The sequence below is a fragment of the Schistocerca piceifrons genome, chromosome 6 (genome assembly GCF_021461385.2).
Source record: "Schistocerca piceifrons isolate TAMUIC-IGC-003096 chromosome 6, iqSchPice1.1, whole genome shotgun sequence".
NCBI lineage: Eukaryota > Metazoa > Arthropoda > Insecta > Orthoptera > Acrididae > Schistocerca > Schistocerca piceifrons.
In genome coordinates this window covers 29,005,230-29,025,771 of record NC_060143.1, presented here as the reverse complement: position 1 = coordinate 29,025,771, position 20,542 = coordinate 29,005,230, and the positions used below count along the sequence as shown (strand labels likewise).

The following is a 20,542-nucleotide window of genomic DNA, read 5'->3' as shown; positions in this document are numbered from 1 at the left end:
ACTGAGTACTGTCCAACCTAACACCAGATATGTATCATTGTTCCCGTTGTGACGGAATTGTGGAACGATAGCATTTTACAACATTGTGGCATTAAAGAGGTTGCCAATCAAGAGTTTCACTCTTAAATTTTTTAAGGATACTAATCTGTAACTGACTGGAAAATTGTGTACAAGGTTATTGCTTTTGGATTATTGTATTAAAGAAAAGTAGGTGCTGCAACGTACATCCTAAATGTAAGTGGTGTTTTTGTCTTATGATACATCCATGGCCTAATGCAGTGGTTCCCCAAACCTTTCTGAAACCATTATGCCCGAGTGCAATCGGGTATTAGCTTATTAGGTATCCCCCCCCCCCCCCCCCCTCCTCTCATCAATATTAGTGCCTGACTGAACTTTAGAATGAACAGCAATTTTCTTTGAATGCCTTCATTTTAAATATAACTTAAGATAAATTATATTTGTTTGTGTTTTATTAAACAATGAACTAGTGAGTCTCTGATACAGTCTGTTCTGCTTGTTACTAACAACCCCTTTTTATAGCAGGATGAAGCAATTTTCAGTGTATCGCAAATGTTACTTACAATTTCTTCTCAGAAAAGAAAGCTAACTATCCGCTGTGAGGGTAGACACTTATTACAAAATTTAATTCTTATATACCACTCATCTTCCGAGTGGCTCTCGCGTCACCCACAACCTACACCCCCATCTGAAATCTACCAGATTAAAATGTTGCACTATACTTCGGCCTACTGTGTGTAATCACTTGAATGCTGGATTTCTTGCTTCTGAACTGAAAGAAATTACCACTGCCAATAATAGTAATAATAATAATAATAATATTGCGTAGGCTTTACACCAGTGTAGTAGCTATTAGATTGTTACTGTGGTGTTGTGCTTTCAATTAAACTGTTTACTGTAAAAGAAAGCATTGTCTATAGTAGGCTGCAATTATTCCTTTATTTGTTGCGAGACTGGTCAATTTTGACCCTTTAAGTCATTTTTCCAGCACTTACTCATAAGGAATTCACTGTATGCATTATGTGTTGTGGCATACAATCAAAAACACCATTCCAAATCTTTATCCTTACATCTGCATCGTAATCTGAGATCAAAAACATCATACTGGAAGCAAATAACCATTTCATCTCATAGATGAACTGCAAGATTGCCACATTCAGACAGTCTGAATTTCACAAAATTGTGAACTCGTATTAGAACAAAATAGTTCATTTATTGTTGCAAAATGAATAATGAAGCAATTTCTAGTCCATTGTACAAACTACCTACAACTCTGAGAAGACATTTTCATGTGATATTTAAGCATGTGTGCTGTATATGTCTCATTTGGACTGTCATTGAGGCATGGTACAAAGTGCAAAGTATGCGTGCAGTGGATGGCCTATGTGAGGAAGATTTACATACAAGTGTTTTGCAAGCTGTAACCTCAACCATGTAGCATCCTGGTAATTATTGGTAACTTATGTAATTAGTATTTCAGGCTTACAAAATAGTGGAAATAGTAAGAAAATTTTAAAAATTTCGTTTCGTGATCATAACACAGTTGAGTCCCCCTAGAAAATTACATTTAATCCCACAGAGGGTAATTACTCCCAGATTGGGAACCACTGGTCTAATAGGATACCTAGCAGCATTCCTATGGAGTAAAAGTATGCTATCTTGTGCATAGGAACTTACGCCACAAGTACAAATGTAGACAACTGTTGATTCAGAACTGAGCACTGTTCTATTCCCCCCCCCCCCCCCCCCCCCCCTCCCCCCAATGAACCATGGACCTTGCCGTTGGTGGGGAGGCTTGTGTGCCTTGATACAGATAGCCGTACCGTAGGTGTAACCACGATGGAGGGGTATCTGTTGAGAGGCCAGGCAAATGTGTGGTTTCTGAAGAGGGGCAGCAGCCTTTTCAGTAGTTGCAGGGGCAACAGTCTGGATAATTGACTGATCTGGCCTTGTCACACTAACAAAAATGGCCTTGCTGTGCTGGTGCTGCGAACGGCTGAAAGCAAGGGGAAACTACAGCTGTCATTTTTCCCTAGGGCATGCAGCTTTACTGTACGGTTAAATGATGATTGCATCCTCTTGGGTAAAATACTCCGGAGGTAAAATAGTTGCCCATTCGGATCTCCGGGCGGGGACTACTCGAGGACATCATTATCAGGAGAAAGAAAACTGGCGTTCTACGGATCGGAGTGTGGAATGTCAGATCCCTTAATCGGCCAGGTAGGTTAGAAAATTTAAAAAGGGAAATGGATAGCTTAAAGTTAGATATAGTGGGAATTAGTGAAGTTCGGTGGCAGGAGGAACAAGACTTTTGGTCAGGTGATTACAGGGTTATAAATACAAAATCAAATAGGGGTAATGCAGGAGTAGATTTCATAATGAATAAAAAAAATAGGAGTGCGGGTAAGTTACTACAAACAGCATAGTAAATGCATTATTGTGCCCAAGATAGACACGAAGCCCATGCCTACTACAGTAGTATAAGTTTATGTGCCAACTAGCTCTGCAGATGACGAAGAAATTGATGAAATGTATTATGAGATAAAAGAAATTATTCAGGTAGTGAAGGGAGATGAAAATTTAATAGTGATGGGTGACTGGAATTCAGTAGTACGAAAAGGGAGAGAAGGAAAAATAGTAGGTGAAAGTGGATTGGGGGTAAGAAATGAAATAGGAAGCCACCTGGTAGAATTTTGCACAGAGCATAACTTAATCATAGCTAACACTTGGTTCAAGAATCGTGAAAGAAGGTTGTATACATGGAAGAAGCCTGGAGATACTAGAAGGTATCAGATAAATTATATAATGGTAAGACAGAGATTTAGGAACCAGGTTTTAAATTGTAAGACATTTCCAGGGGCAGATGTGGACCCTGACCACAATCTACTGGTTATGAACTGTAGATTAAAACTGAAGAAACTGCAAAAAGGTGGGAATTTAAGGAGATGGGACCTGGATAAACTGAAAGAACCAGAGGTTGTACAGAGTTTCAGGGAGAGCATAAGGGAACAGTTGACAGGGATGGGGGAAAGAAATACAGTAGAAGAAGAATGGGTAGCTTTGGTAGACGAAATAGTGAGGGTAGCAGAGGATCAAGTAGGTAAAAAGACGAGGGCTGATAGAAATCCTTGGGTAATAGAAGAAATATTGAACTTAATTGATGAAAGGAGAAAATATAAAAATGCAGTAAATGAAGCAGGCAAAAAGGAATACAAACATCTCAAAAATGAAATCGACATGAAGTGCAAAATGTAAGGATGTAGAGGCTTATCCCACTAGGGGTAGGATAGATACTGCCTACAGGAAAATTAAACAGACCTTTGGAGAAAAGAGAACTACTTGTATGAATATCAAGAGCTTATATGGAAACCCAGTTCTAAGCAAAGAAGGGAAAGCAGAAAGGTGGAAGGAGTATATAGAGGGTCTATACAAGGGCAATGTACTTGAGGACAATATTACGGAAATGGAAGAGGATGTAGATGAAGATGAAATGGGAGATATGTGATACTGCGTGAAGAGTTTGACAGAGCACTGAAAGACCTGAGTTGAAACAAGGCCCCGGGAGTAGACAACATTCCATTAGAACTACTGATAGCCTTGGGAGATGCAGCCCTGATAAAACTCTACCATCTGGTGAGCAAGATGTATGAGACAGGTGAAATACCCTCAGACTTCAAGAAGAATATAATAATTCCAATCCCAAAGAAATCGGGTGTTGACACTGTGAAAATTACCGAACTATCAGTTTAATAAGTCATGGCTGCAAATTACTAACACGAATTCTTTACAGATGAATGGAAAAAGTGGTAGAAGCCGACCTCGTATTGGAACACGTGAGGCAATACTGACCCTATGACTTATCTTAGAAGAAAGATTAAGAAAAGGCAAACCTACGTTTCTAGCATTTGTAGACTTAGAGACAGCTTTTGACAGTGTTGACTGGAATACTCTCTTTCAAACTCTAAAAGTGGCAGGGGTAAAATACAGTGAACGAAAGGCTATTTACAATTTGTTCAAAAACCAGATGGCAGTTATAAGAGTCGAGGGATGTGAAAGGGAAGCAGTGGTTGGGAAGGGAGTGGGACAGGCTTGTAGCCTATCCCCGATGTTATTCAATCTGTATATTGAGCAAGCAGTAAAGGAAACAAAAGAAAAATTCGGAGTAGGTATTAAAATCCATGGAGAAGAAATAAAATCTTTGAGGTTCGCCAATGACATTGTAGGTCTGTCAGAGACGGCAAAGGACTTGGAAGAGCAGTTGAACGGAATGGACAGTGTCTTGAAAGGAGGGTATAAGATGAACATCGACAAAAGCAAAACGAGGACAATGGAATGTAGTCAAATTAAGTCGGGTGTTGCTGAGGGAATTAGATTAGGAAATGAGACACTTAAAGTAGTAAATGAATTTGGCTATTTGGGGAACAAAATAACCGATGATGGTCAAAGTAGAGAGGATATAAAATGTAGACTGGCAATGGCAAGGAAAGCGTTTCTGAAGAAGAGAAATTTGTTAACATCAAGTATAGATTTAAGTGTCTGGAAGTCATTTCTGAAAGTATTTGTATGGAGTGTAGCCATGTATGAAAGTGAAACATAGACGATAAATAGTTTGGACAAGAAGAGAATAGAAGCTTTCGAAATGTGGTGCTGCAGAATAATGCTGAAGATTAGATGGGTAGATCACATAACTAATGAGGAGGTGTTGAATAGAATTGTAGAGGAGAGAAATTTGTGGCGCAACTTGACTAGAAGAAGGGATCGGTTGGTAGGACATGGTCTGAGGCATCAAGGGATCACCAATTTAGTATTGGATGGCAGCGTGGAGGGTAAAAATCGTAGAGGGAGACCAAGAGATGAATACACCAAGCAGATTCAGAAGGACGTAGGTTGCAGTAGGTACTGGGAGATGAAGAAGCTTGCACAGGATGGAGTAGCATGGAGAGCTGCATCAAACCAGTCTCAGGACTGAAGACCACAACAACAACAACAACAACAACACTGTTCTATAAGACTTTTGGATACGTAGACTAGTATTGATATATTGTAAAACAGTTTGTCATTCATGCTGTCGGCCTTATTACTCTTACATATTTTGTTTATCTATGCAGATACAGTGGTTTAGCAACTACAGCAAAACATTGGCATCATACATGAGATCCATTGGTGATAATCATGGATTAAATTTGATGCAAGATCTGAAACCACCAAAATCCTTGTACATTGAGGTAAGTTTATAGGGTTCATTTAAATTTCAGAACTCTTTATGTGCATTTTATATAAAAAGATCTACACATGTTGGCACCTCTTTTGTGCATCAAAAACTTTCACTATTTTATGTATGCAGGTCCGTTGCCTTGTTGATTATGGTAAGTTTGAGCTGGATGATGGTGAAGTGATTGTCTTGAAGAAAAACAGCCAGCATCTACTGCCAAGATCACAGTGTGAACCCCTCATTCGACAAGGAATACTGCAACATTTATTGCATTGATGAATGATTAATATTGGACATGTTTTGTGGGGAAATAATTCAACTGCAATCTTATAAATTTTCATCCAGATGTGCTAGACATCTGTATGGGAAATTTTGGATCTTGTATCTTGAGTTGAGTGGTATATAATGGGCACACACTTTGTACGTGTAATTTTATGTTTTAGTTTGTTGGTTGGTACACTTCACTTGTTTAGGTTGTAAAGTTTTTATGTCAAGAGGTAACTACAAATTTTTGTTGAGTTTTAATTAACACAAATAAAGTGTATTATTTACAAACATTGTATTTGTTAAAGATTATTCTTGGAAGTAACAATATAAGATGTCCATAACATGCAGTTAAAAAAACTTCAGTTTGTCTGAATGTGGGCTAGAACACGTGAAGCATAATTCAGTGAAGACAAATTCTATTTCATGATTGGAAGCTGACTGGAAGCCACTTTCTAATGCTCCTACCTATATTATTTCTAATCTACAGCTATAGTACACAAGCCATCCTACATTGTATGGTGGAGGGTACTTTGCGTAGCACTATTACCTACTAATCTTCAGCTAAAAAATATAATAAAATAAGCAGCAGCTGTACAACTCCCTGTATTTGTGCATAACTGCAGTGTTAAATATTTATTTCTCTTTTATAATGTGGTAGTTTCTGCATTGCTGCATTTTGTAATAAAATTATTTCTATGTTTCTATGTACACTGATTTGGAGGGGGCGGGGGAGGGGGGGGGCACATCTGAAGGATAATATCTATTCAAATTTTGCACCAGTACCATAAGAGTGGCGTTAGCAGCATCACTATGAGAGTGAAAATCAGGTTTGCTTTAAATGCATGCTGTAATTGGGCTGCAAGAAGCTGGATGTTACTTCTGCAACATTGCAGAAAGATTTGGCAGGAATGTACATGAATGCTGGCAGTGGTGATCACAAGAAGATGCAGTTGCAAGATTACTGGGCTCTGGATGACCATGTTGCACTGCTGAGAGGGAAGACCATTGTGTTCAGTGTATGGCTTTAGTGCATCCTACTGCATCTGCAGCAGTAATCTGAGCAGCAGTTGGCCCCACAGTGACACACCAAACTGTTACAAATCGGTTACTTCAAAGACAACTTCAAGCTAGATGCCATGAGCATGCGTTTCACTGACCCAGCCACCACCAACTGTGACTTTAGTGATGTCAAGCGAGAGCGCATTGGAGGGCAGTGTGGAGGTCTGCTGTGTTTTCTGATGAAAACTGGTTTTGCCTTGGTGCCAGTGATGGTCGTGTGTTGGTTTGAAGAAGACCAGCTGAGGGTCTGCAACTAACCTGCCTGCATGCTGGACACACTGGTCCTACACCTGGAATTGTGGCCTGGGGTGTGATTTTGCATGACAGCAGGAGCACTCTTGTGGTTATCCCATGCGACCTGACTGCAGATTTGTACATCTGTCTTGTGATTCAACCTGTTGTGATGCCTTTCATGGGGGTGTTTTACATCAGGTTAATGCTCTGCCATATACCGCTATTGTAACCCAACATTGTCTACAGGGTGTCAACATGTTGCCTTAGCCTGACTGATTGCCATATCTGTCTCCAGTTGAGCACCTACGGGACATTATTCAATGACAACTTGAGCATCATCGACAACTAGAATTAACCATCCCTGTATTGACCAACCAAGTGCAACAGGAATGGAACTTCATCCCATATACTGGCTATAAATGTACCAGCATTCCATATTTGCAATGGCTTATCTCACACATTGACCTATGATCATGTAATGTTGATCACTTAAATATGTTACCTAAACAAATGTAAGCCTGAAATTTCATTACTTTGAATTCATTATTTTTGGTGTTGCAATTCCCTTTTTTTTCCAGTGGTGTATATGGAAATAGTACCTCCAGTTATTGTATTTCATTTTCAATATGTATGGTTTATTTTGTTTGTCTTCTTCGTACTAATTAGGTATTGTAGTAGTATATGACCCAGTTTACTCATCTGGCATATCATTATCTAACTACTTTTACAGCCAAATTTTCGTTGCCGTTATTTCTGCTAAGTCTACGGACTAACTGACCCTCTTTGGTTTCTTTAATACTTGAAAGATTTGGTGGTTATTGCTGAGACATCAATTATTTACAGCCATACAAGGCACTTCTCAGTAGCATTTTAATGTTGTAATCATGAGCTCACTGGCTCAATTCACATTAAATGGTGCTTTTTTCACATTCTTAAATCCCTAGATTTATTGTCAAGTTGAAATGGTAATTAACAGTATTTAAACATAATTCTTTGTTTTGTTCGCATTCGACATGAGAATGCAGAATCAGAATTGATATTCAACAAGACTTGTAAATTCCATCTTACAGCCTAAACTGTGAAAGTTATAAAATATTAAAGAGTGTTATTGATGTGTAAATTGTTTCTGTATTTAACGAGCTGCTGCGCATTTTGGTACCAAATTTTAATTTATTGTGTATACTTTCATTTTCATGTAATTGGTAGTTGAAAACAAGATGCAGTTTTTATGAAAAAATGTGATTCAGGATTTGTTAATTAATAATACAAATTCATTCATAATTGCAGAGTAAAAGTCTAAAAAACCTAGTGAGAATCAAATGAGCAACCTTTCGCATAAAAGATGAAAACTCCATATGTGGTTATCTTCTGAATGTGCAGTTGTGTGTATGGTTTTGTGTGTGTGTGTAAAAAAAAAAAAAAAAGAGGGATAATAAACATAAGTAGAAATCACTTTATGGAAAGAGAGAGAGAGAATGTAAACACACACACACACACACACACACACACACACACACACCATGTAAATGGTCTGCATATTGCCATATACTTTATGTGAGATGCAGTTATGTTCAGTATCTGCCCCCTCCCCCTGGTTAAAAACAACCACATTCAGAAGATACAAGATAGTATCAGCTTCTATGCATACATTGGACTGGCTGTAAATGTGTTTTAAAGATACAGTGTGAAAATTATTGAACTATATGAAATAAAATCATCTTAACTTCTGAACGGTCGACCTGCAGTTTGAATGCACGGTTGGCTGTGGGACATAATGGGAATTGGTATGGACATGATGGTTTGGTTTAGTGATGAAGCCCACTGTTATTTGGACGGTTCGTCAGTAAGCAAAATTGACACATGTGGAGGACTGAGAATCCGCATTTCGCAACCGAGAAGTCTTTTCACCGTCAATGGGTGACTCTGTGGTGTGCAGTGTCCAGTCACTGAATAATCGGTGTGATATTGCTTGATGGCATGGTGACTACTGAACAGTACGTGAAGGTTTTGGAAGATGATTTCATTCCCATTATCCAAAGTGACCCTGATTTCGACAAGATAAGGTTCGTGCAAGACTTAGATTCACCCCATTGAAGCAGGAAGTTGTTTGATGTCCTGCAGGAGCACCTTGGGGACCACATGTGGCTCTGGGGTACAGAAGGTCAGTGGCATGGGCCTCGATTGACCGTCATATTCTCCAGATCTGAACACATGCGACTCTTTTTTTTGTGGGGCTACATTAAAGACAACGTGTACACTGCTGACCAGAAAACCCATTCATGAGGTCACCAACAGCATTGATGTCCTGACACTTCAGCAGATCGTGCAGAATTTTGCTATTCATCTTCGCCACATCATTGCCAATGATGACAGGCATATCGAACATGTCATAACCTAAATCCGAATATCTGCAGTGACATTTACATGTTAATAAAGTGTGCGCACACCGTAGTTTGTAACTAATTTACCATTTTTTATATAATTTAATAATTGTCACGCTATATTAAATGAAGAAAGGGAACATCTGCAGCTACACGATTATTCTGCAATCCACACTTAGGTGTTTGGCAGAGGATTTATAAAATGTCAGGATTATCTCTCTACAGAAGGTAAAATCTTCTGGGTTGTTAGGCCGTGTCATATTTCTTCTGTACGATCAACTCTTCAATGCCTCTGCTGGGATCTTATTCAGGATCTTCTGGTGTCCATTGTTGACTGAATAGTGTGTGTTCAGTGAAGTGTAAATACCACAAGAGTCTGAAGAAGATTCCAGTCGGGGGGTTGAAACATCAGTCATACAGAAGAAATATGATGCTGCCTAACAGACCTAGAAAATTTTACTTTCAGTGACAATGGCCACAAAAATTTGCAGACTTATATTTCTCTACTGTTCAACTCTGAAACAGCAGTGGTAGAAATGAATATCCAAGTCTTTTCTTGTCAGCTTCTATTTCTGTGTTTTAATTGTGATAGTCATTTCTGTCTATGTAAGTGGGAGTCACTAAAATACTTAGGCATTTGGAGGGGTAATATGGCAATTGTAATTTTGTGATAAGGTGTTGCCACTCTGAAAAACACCTTTGCTTTTTAGGATTGCCAGCCCAAGTTGGCAAACATATCTCTGACATCTTCTCACCTATTTTGCAATACTGCAAAACAAGCAGCCCTTTTTGAATGTTTTCAGTGTCCCCCATCAATTCTATCTGGTAAGGATACCATGCAACACAGCAATATTCCAAAAGAAGATGGACAAGTATAGTGTTAGGCAGACTCTTTAGTATTTTTTTTTTGTGTGCAGCCGATAAAACAGTCTTCAGTTCCCATTTCTCACAGCATTTTCTAAGTGATGGTTCCAATTGAAGTTGGTCATAATTGTAATCTCTATATATTTAGCTGAATTAAAAATCTTTAAATTTTGTAATTTATCATGTAACTAAAATGTACTGGAAGTTTTTTAGTAGTCATGTGTAGGGCTTAATAGTTTTTATTGCTCAAGAGTAACTACAACTTTTTGCACCATATGGATACATAGTGTATATGAAGTTGTAATTAATTTTTATCACTTTACTAGATGGTAAATAACAGCATCATGTGCAAACAATCAAAGATGATTGTTCAGATTGGTCTTCTAAATTGTTAATGTAGATTAAGAATATGGCGAATCGATACGGTGTTGTCATATTTCAGAACTGAATATAAATGTAGTCCAATTAAAATTACACAACAGTTGACATCTGTCACTTGCCACTACAGTGTTGTCACATTTCCTGCCTCTGTTTGGTTGAAGGTGACATACAGACACAGTGGGTCACTTCACAAGTGCTGAAGCGTTGTTCAAGGGGGAGGAGGCAATTTTGGAAGTGGCTCCAGTCAGGTATGCTGGAAACAACTGATGCTCAGTCCACAGCTGATTTTAAGTGCCCAGTGACTGAACTGTGGCACGATGCATGTTGTAGCCCTGAATTAACACGAGTAACCTAATGCCATAACTTAAGCAGAACACAGAATCACGCTTGCCTTGGCTACTGTGATGAAAGCTGACCTCTGAGAGCAAACTCAAGATAAAAACATTTTTGTTTCAGCTCTTAATGTGAACTGTAACTGGCAGCTGCCAGAGACTATGGCTGTGTGTGTGTGTGTGTGTGTGTGTGTGTGTGTGTGTGTGTGTGTGTGTGTGTTTGACAAAGACCTTGTTGGCTGAAAGCTTATTTTGTGACAATCCTTTTGTTGTGCCCATCTATGACTCGGCAGCACCACTCTATGGTGTGTAGTAACTATCCTTTTAATAATATTGTTATATTCCATTCTGGATTTTCCATTGTCTAATTTTATCATTAGAATTGACTGGGAATGTGGAACAACGATCTAGTTCATTAAAACCTTCATTAGTTGGACGGTAAAGAAAGCACATCCCCAACCAATCAAAAATGATTTTATCAACTCTGTAGGAGATAATTTGCATAGTTAACACATATCTTCACATATCTTCAGGTGGCATCAGTCTACTTATGACGTACAGCACTTGTAACAACTGTACCATACCTAAAGAAATTTCAGTTTTATTCACTTTCACATTATTTCAAATCTTTGTGAAGTATGGTGTAAACAATGCTGTGTTGCCTCTCTTATGACCATATAAGGGAATCAAACTAAACACGTGCTGATTGATGGGAACTGTGAGGAGGCCTGTTTAAAACTTTGAAATAGAATTTTTAAAATATTAAAGCATAACTGTAGTCAGTTATGAAGAAAGTAAATAGATAAAAAAGTAAATAAGATAAGAGATAATAACTGAATGTTTTAAACTGTATCAAAAAGAAGCATGTATCTTTAAAGTATTGTAAACTGAAAAGAATAAATGAAAGATAGTGCAGTCTTATCCATGGGGGCAGGCAGCCTTGGCATACAATGGAAAGAAGAACCAGGCAAAGTAGTACTTTGGGGAAGATGTGTGTATTTGGGGGGGGGGGGGGGGGGTAGGTGCTGTAATTCGTAAGTTTGTACTTTAACAGTGTTCAGGTATTCACCCACTAATCAGGTTAAGTATGCCCATCATGTTGAACAGAACCAGGTGAATTGTGCTGAGGAAAAGGGATGTCAAACAGAGGCTAGCCATGATACCTTTTCAGATATTAGCAGTCATGTCTGACAATGAATTGGTAGAAAGCCTCTCAGCAAGAACGATAGTGATGTGGTTATTGCAATACCTGTGAACAAATGTTCGGACAGTTTTTATTTGGAGAAATTTGAGTAAAACAGTAGAAGAAAGGCACCAAGGAAGCAATCAGTTCACGTAATTCTGAAGATTTCGTGGTGAACCATCTAAAGATTGACACCATAATTCACTGGACTGAAAAATGCGTGTTTGATTTTATAACTTGTCATAATTCTATGGAATATCATTCTTGCTTATTCGTCCCTGATTTCGTTCAAAACACAGACAAGCAAAGAATTTCAAGAAGATGAAGGGTAAGCATTTCACAAGATTTTGCGTGTAATACATGGCTGAGCAGTGCAATTCGAAATGTGAGTACTGTCAGAATGGATAAGTCGAGGTCAACCACGTGCTTGGTGTGCCAGTGTTTGTTGCATTAAATAATATAAAAGATTACCGTTTGATTAAACACATTCCCATCAAATCTCAGTTAAACTGCAAAACATTTTACTAGCTGTGTTCACTTAATTTTTTAGAAAAGACACCATTGTTTGTGTAGACACCTGGAATATTTACGTAACACTGACTGTTACCTTAAAACTCATTATAAAAATCCTCTGAGATACTTTGACCTTAATGTATTTTTCTTTGTGGGAAGTCAGTGTCATTTTCTATAATACACTAAACTCTTGCTAATACGACCCTCAGTAGTCCGGCCTCTCAGTAGTCCGGCCTCTCAGTAGTCCGGCCTCTCAGTAATCTGGCACACTTCCAGCTTCTAGTTGTTCAACCGGATATGACGCCTTCAATAATGAAATTTCGTCTGCAACATTGTTGTTAGTTAATTATAATGTTCAACATTCCTGTACACTTTGAAACTGTGGCTCTCCGAATGGGTCATTATCATGGCTTCTAAAAGGAAACCCATTGTGCTTAACCTAAAGCAGCAACTCGAAATTAGACATAAACTGAATTGACGTTCTTCGCAGAAAACCATTGATGCTGGCTACAGTGTTGGACGAGCAACTATTAATGACCAAACTTCAGCAGAAAAGAGGTAATCATAAGCTCACAGGAAAGTTACGATGAAACTGGTGACGAAGAGGAGAGAACATGAGGATATCTCAAACTGCTGGTGCTGAAGCTGGAGACGGCATCTTGGAGTACATTATGCAACATTATGCATGGCAGGACGTATGAAATGCTTGTAAAGCCATTGTGTGATGAATCGTACTGCCGTCGTGTATCATCATGGAGACAATTAAAATTTTGGGACATGTTTTGTAGTGAATGGCGAGTGATACTAAGTTTGTTGTACAAGTGACTGTATCTTTTGACTTGATAAAAGTATGATCCCTATGTGTTTATGCTAAATTTTAGACACTCTCAACAATCTGGCACGTCCTCTAATCTGGCACCCATATGTGCGAGGAATGGCCAGTTTAGCAAGAGTCTAGTGTATATGTATTGGACGCATTACTTTTTAAGCTTAAACATTGTATTCTGGCATTATTTATTTTGCCCATCCTGGCGGACTGAAGTAGTTGGTGATGCAATTATTCCAAATTTTGATGCAATTTTACCTAAAGTGATTTCTAAATGACCTTAGTTTGTTGATGCAGTAGCCTATGTAAAACTCAGACTGTATGTAAGAAATAGACTCTCATCGAAAGCAAAACCAACAGCAGATGCAACAGAACTTAGTCATAAATTTCATGCAGGTAGATATTGTTGAAGTTGTTGGCCATTGGACAACAGATCTGAGCACTAATATATTGCATTCATGGTCCATATCGGAGGTTGAGTTACAAGAGTTGCCTTATCTGCTGGAAGTGTGTTTGGTTTTTAGAGCCATACCAAGTACAAAATTGAGAGCAATCGAAATAGAATTGTTTTCTGGCAAGATTTTGATGTGGTCTGAAATTGTATAACACATCTTGCTGGTAAGAATAATGGTAGCTTGGCATAATAAAAATCACAGAACAATTAATGGAGTCTGATTGGAAAAATTTAGCCACGTACCATTACATATTGTCATATCAGCAGATGAAGAAGCCAAGTCTGAAAAGTTAACAGAAATGTAATTCTTGTGGAGGCAAGTTTGGTTCCTAGGGAGCACAATTAGCTGTAAGGACTGTAGTAAAAGGGATGAACACAGTTTCTATTAAACTTCCTGGCAGATTAAAACTGTGTGCCCGACCGAGACTTGAACTTGGGACCTTGGCCTTTCGCGGGCAAGTGCTCTACCATCTGAGCTACCGAAGCACCACTCACGCTCTGTACTCACAGCTTTACTTCTGCCAGTATCTCGTCTCCTACCTTCCAAACTTTACTATTTAGCATCCATGTTTCACTTCCATACAAATACTTTCAGAAAGGACTTCCTGGCACCTAAATCTATACTCAATGTTAACAAATTTATCTTCTTCAGAAACGCTTTCCTTGCCATAGCCAGTCTACATTTTAAATCCTCTCTCCTCCTTTCAAGACACTGTCCATTCCGTTCAGTTGCACTTCTAGATCCTTTGCTGTCTCTGACAGAATTACAATGTCATCGGCAAACCTCAAAGTTTTTATTTCTTCTCCATGGATATTAATTCCTACTCCAAATTTTTCTTTTGTTTCCTTTACTGCTTGTTCAGTATACAGATTGAATAACATTGGGGATATGCTACAACCCTGTCTCACTCCCTTCCCAACCACTGCTTCCCTTTCATGCCCCTCGACTCTTATAACTGCCATCTGTACAAATTGTAAATAGCCTTTCGCTCCCTGTATTTGACCTTTGCCACTTTCAGAATTTGAAACAGAGTATTCCAGGCAAACATAGTCAAAAGCTTTCTCCAAGTCTACGAGGTCAGTTTTTTGTTCCACTCTTCGTCCACTCATCTTGATCAACCAGGAGTAAAATACTTTGTTAGATGGGTGCCCATAGAATCCGTATTTCTCTATTACTTAACCCAATCTACAGTGATCAATATGCTATCTTGCCTGACAGTCACAAGTACATTTCCTCGCTTCTTATCTGCTAGTCACAAAAGTATCCTAGCCCAATTTCCTTTTCATAATCCAGCGTCATTTGCAGCATAAGTCTACTAATTTTTGTTTTACTTAAAACCGTGTAAAAGATGGAATAGCACCAGTATGTTTGCGTTATTGTCATTTTGATCTTTAATATTGTGCTCCGATCTATAGACTTAATTTGTTCTTACTATTTTTTGGCTTTAGTATTACCTACACAAGCAGTGTCCCTGCTGTTAGTTTTCTGTACGTTTTCCTACTGAAAGTACATCTTCAGGTCGCGATGTTCGTACAGATTGTTACTTTTCCGTTCCGTGAGTATGCGAGTAAATAGCTTCCACCGTGCGGAGTTCTCACAATGCAAAAAGGACCGTTATACATCAGTTGCCATTTATTATTTTTCTTTTGTGACAATGGTTGTTTACAATGTGTCTTTAGCAGTGCTCTTTCCCCCAACAGAAAATTGATTGATTGTCATAATGAATCTTTCTCACCTTGGCACCTTCTGTTACCTTTTCTTCAAGGGATACTTTCTCCGTAGGCATATGCGAAATCGGTGTAACTCACTCGTTCTCCTCCCTGTTTTAGTGCGTTAGATCTGATGGTGTTTACGGAGTATTATACAGTGGAATGTTGTTAACGATTTCCTCTAACATGCCCTATTTGACGTATTCGTAGCCACCGAATGTGCGTTATCGGTGTCCTCGATTATATTCACCGCTGGATTTGGCTTTCCCCATTCCGGATTTGGGATAGGATTCGAGTGTTGGTAAGGGTTCCTTCCCTGATTAAATTGTAGCTGGTTTCCCTGGCGGTATTGTCACTGTGCATTCTGAAAATTTCTATTCGTATTGGCGGTGGTCCACACTGACTCCTATTGTTCTGATCATTACAGTTGCCGTTTCGATGGTTCGAATAACCAGGGTAATATCTGTCACCAGCCCTAAGTCTCCTTTTATGATTCGGAGAGCTGCCGCTGGCCGGGCCACGCACTGACATTGGCACCACCTGCTGTGTGTCAACAAACGTGGGACGAGCATCATGTGCTAGCCCGTGACTGTTGCCGTTATACTGCGGCCGGGTCGACGTAGCCTGCCCTTCGCCCCCCCCCCCCCCCCCCCCCTATAAACGATTCCCATTCGGGTTATTATTGCTATTACTAACCTTCATATCTTCCTTTATAAGCTCAATAGAATAGAGGACCGATAAGAAGTATCCTAAGTTAGTATGTGGGTCCTGTTTCAGTTTTTCTCTAATGTGAAATGGAAGTTTCCTTCCAAAGTGTGTAGATTATCACTAAGAACCACGGGTTCATCCCAGAAACAAGTCTTATTTATGTACTTCTCTAAATATTTTCTTAATGTTTCCTGCCTGATTTTGTATGTCTCTGGGCTTAATACTTGTATTCTTAATCTCTCCTGCACACAGCGCGACCAGTGTTTTGCAAGAAATGCATTTTCGAATTGTGATAATGTGTGATAGCTCTGCCGGCTCGGATGCCCCACGCCCCACGCGCGGCTTCACCTTGTATAAAACCTAATACATACTGGATCATTTGTTGTTGTGTAGGCAAAATGCGTCTAAAAGCTTTTAGGAAAATAAATGGATGAACAGATTTCTTGTCGGTTTTTTTTAAGAAGACTTTCTTTCTTCTAGTATAATTGATGAAAGTGTGGTGTCTGCCCCCACATTTCGTGTAACAGCGTTTTGTGGTACCATGTTTGTGCTAGCTGCTGTGGTTCTTCCTGTTAGGTATATTCTGTGTAAGTGTTCTTTGTACCTGTCCTAACTCAGTTTGTATCTTCAATACTGACTTTCACAGCTCTGTGTACAAAATGGTAATTGCTCAACAGCCTTCTGTAACGCTGTCTCTAACCAGTTATCTGTTAAGTCTCTCTCTATATAAAAGAATCGTCTACTTGTCTGACTACCTGTTGAACTGTGGACTGTACTGTTGTGTGTTCTAACCGCATTGTATCATAATCATTTTTCAGTTCTTTAATCTGTTCTGTTCTGGCATGTCTTTTGCTGTAGTTAAAAATCATGTCAGTTTTTTAATCTGTTGTGACATATCTCATATGTAGTTTTTAGTGTTGAAATGACATTAGTTATTTCTTCTAAGTCGCCGCTCATCACTACAGTGACTTGATTCGCAACGTCTGTTTTCAGAGCGTACTGCATCTGAGTAAAATTACCAACATCGTTAGTCAAAACCTCTGATCTTGCTGAAGTGTTGTCAAGTCGTTGATTGTTTTCCTCAAGTCTTTTATCAAGTTTTTGATTGTTTTCGTCAAGTTTTTGATTGTGTAAAGCTTTTGCCCTTTGATATACAGTGGGGTGGGTGTAGCCTTTGCAACTTCGGGACTAGCATTGCTCAACGGCTGTGACGTTATGTCATTTGGTTGCACGACAACACCGATATACCGTTACCCCGCAAAATTTTCAATATTAGTCTCGGATGTCGTAGGTACATAAAGTGTTCTCTTCCTGTGAAATTTCCGTAGTTGTTGTTTCAAACTTGGTTTTAAACGTGTGTCTGTATTTCCGAAATTAAGTAACCTTCTCTTTCTTAGTCGTCTCACGTTCACTATGAAAACTGTTCACATATGAAGTTCCACATCATTACGAAATATCGTATTCATGATCCATGGAACTAGTATTAATCTAATCTAATCTTCCCTCTGCTACTGAAAAACATTTCTTCGCAAAACAATTGCACGCTACTGCAAGAATGTTTCCGCCATATTGTGAAACATTTACGTAATGAAAAATTAATATGAAAATAATAAATTTTGAAACTACCAGAAAAGAAACAAATTCTATGTCTAGCATACAATGGGTCTTGTAAACAATCAGTTCTACTCGCACATTTAACATTAACAAGCGCTACGAATGAGTACAGACTTCTTTACTTGATGAGCCGTTTTGTTGCCGTCGGGGAAAATATTTCAATATCTGCTTTTTACCAGATTTTTCTGTTCTAGTTTCACGGTCTCAGTATTTTGGAGAATATTTCCTTATTGTTAGTTTGCTCAGCGTCTCGCGCGCAGTTCCACACTGTATGAAACAAACATTTATGTAACTATTATATTGCTGCTTTTTACTTACGTATATCACAAGTCTGGTAAATGTGTATAGATTTACGCTGTGTGAACGGTCGCCAGAGTAAAATCCTCTTCTGTGCGATTTGCCTTCACTGGTGGGCATAGAAAAATTGTTGACTGGTTAGTGAGAGAAACATAATTTAATAATTTTGAGAATCAGATATGCCCACAATTTGAGGATTATTCTCGGTGAAATCGTTAGTCGCAGTACACAGATTTACATTAGCGAGAGATGAACGAACTGGTTATTTCCTACTGCCATACCTAATTTTTGTGGTTAGTTTTACGATCTGGGAAGAAAAATAAAGTTTTACTTTTATGTTTTGACTGTGAAATCGGAAAGTTAAAAACTTGAAAGACCCTCTTGAAAAGGGTGAGAATAATTCTCTTAAATTTTTTTTTTTTTTTTTTTTTTTTTTTTTTTACAAGCCGCCATTTTGACACAGTTCGAACCAGCCAGGAATTAATCCGTTTTCACTGCATCCTGTTACAGCCTCGAAGAACCGCTAAACTCCTTCGCCTTCTGTACAGTAAAAGGTACCATAGGACAATAACAGTTTTGTACACTGATTTCTTCACTTGGATTGTTATTATTAAATAATAAAGTTAAGATACCAGAATGTCACAAAACACAATCCACTTCTTTTCTGTAGAGATTATAATATTCCATCTGACACCGAAATTATTCATTGTAACGTTTCAACATGGACTTAGCAATGTGAATCCTGCCAAGTTCTCTAATATTTGTGTCCAATAGGTCCTGATTTTGCCATTATTTGGACACCAAATGGTGGTCTGTGTAAAGTAAAAATGATGTGAAGTATTGGGTGAAAATTGTAGCCGAGTAATACAGGAGGATGAGCAGTGGGTCTTTTTAATGTAACTCTCTGCTGGCGTACATATACAGAATAATCTAGAAGTAATTATCATAATTATTAGTAAGAGTAGTGCAGTGCAAGTCATAATTTGTTTGTTAAACTTTACAGAAGTAGTTTCTGGCTGTTGATTTAGAACTTAACACATTCTTCATCCCAGAATGCTCTTGGAACGCAGTGACAAGTCTTTACCGTCGTGTGCCTTTCTGTAAATGCTACAGTTATCGATTACTTGCAGTAATCGCAGTTGATTTACTTATCGAGTTAACGGATAACCGAAGGTAAAAATTGAAGGGGGCACCCGGGTTTGAACCGGGGACCTCTCGATCTGCAGTCGAATGCTCTACCACTGAGCTATACCCCCGCCTTGATCAATGAAGCTACTTTATGCAATTTACTACTCTCTTCGGGAACATACATTTTTACATGTAATAACTACAAATGGTTGTGACTTCGTAATGTTGAAAGATAGATGTGGGCATACTTTACAATTGCAGGATGAATGTGCGATAACTATACATCTAGGAAAAAAAGTGCAGAACCAGCGTTTCTTATCTATATTCTGATAGATGCATCGGGATTACTAAGTCATCATGTAATACCATAGAGTAAATATTTATATTTACTCTATGTGTAATACGCATACTCAGTTTTCTCTCTCTGTCAGAGTACGATGATCAGTTAACATTTATTATCAGCTTGCAGGGGGCGATTCTAGAAGTTGGTCAAAGGGGGAGGTGAAATATCGCTTAACAAAAGGAGAGTTGGAGTCCTCCACCGACAAATTGCTAAAAAATTGGTGTTGCTAAAAGTAGTTTTTGGTAACTGTTTTGGAGTTCAGGGTAAAAAATGTGCATTAATAAATAATAAGACGCCCATTTTAAGTTAAATGATATTTACTGGTAGATAGTGGGCTATTTGCCGATGGGATTCTTTTGTTAAAATGTCTTTGAAATATATTGCAACCTATATTGCTTCATAATTATAAACAAATGATTGGAGAAGAATTAGAAAACTACAAAGCTAATAAATGAAAAAGCAAAATTCAAGAAGAATTTGCGAAACACAGACCGGAAAAATGCCTACAGAATACACTTGGAGTTAATGAAAATTACAATGGTGGACTGGCTATGTGGAGGTGGAGAGGGGGGGGGGGGGGGAGGAGAGACCTGTGCGCGGTCCAACCAGACCCCCTGGTCCTGAGAGGCCTCCAAACCTCGAGGGCTTCAGGGTGTGGAGGCCTCCAGGACCAGGTAATTTTTAATAAAATCCCAAACGGGGCCAAAATATATTTCAATATTGAATAAGTAAGAGGAAATTTGGAGCTCGAGGCCCCATACATACGCAAAGTATAAACATAAGTACCTACTTACATATTATCAGGCCATGACAAATGTTAATGAATTTGCTAAGAATTTTTAAAATTTGTGTAAAGCGCTGCACGGACATTAAATTCTTTCTTTAGGCTGTTTTAGAGCAAATAACACTTCGCTGTGATAACGAAATATATTACTAATTGTAGATAATGATGTTTAACAAACAGATAATGGTTTGTCAAAAAGTAAAATAAAAATTATTTCTTTATCCACTGAAAAAT

The 20,542-nt window shown here is 38.5% G+C and overlaps 1 protein-coding gene and 1 non-coding gene across 2 annotated transcripts in view; one reads left to right on the top strand and one right to left on the bottom strand.

Moving 5' to 3' along the window:
- The window catches only part of LOC124802866 (DNA replication complex GINS protein PSF1-like), a 59,050-nt gene extending 53,265 nt beyond the window's left edge, over positions 1–5,785 (top strand). Inside the window, exons 5-6 of the mRNA XM_047263905.1 lie at positions 5,127–5,243; positions 5,363–5,785. Coding sequence (XP_047119861.1) covers positions 5,127–5,243; positions 5,363–5,506 — 261 coding nt within the window. The 3' untranslated portion in view covers positions 5,507–5,785. The remainder of the gene's footprint in view (positions 1–5,126; positions 5,244–5,362) is intronic.
- A 13,452-nt stretch (positions 5,786–19,237) lies between these two features.
- On the bottom strand, positions 19,238–19,309 carry Trnac-gca. The gene has a single exon. It is a non-coding gene; the product is annotated as a tRNA-Cys (tRNA).
- Between the last annotated feature and the right edge of the window lie 1,233 nt (positions 19,310–20,542).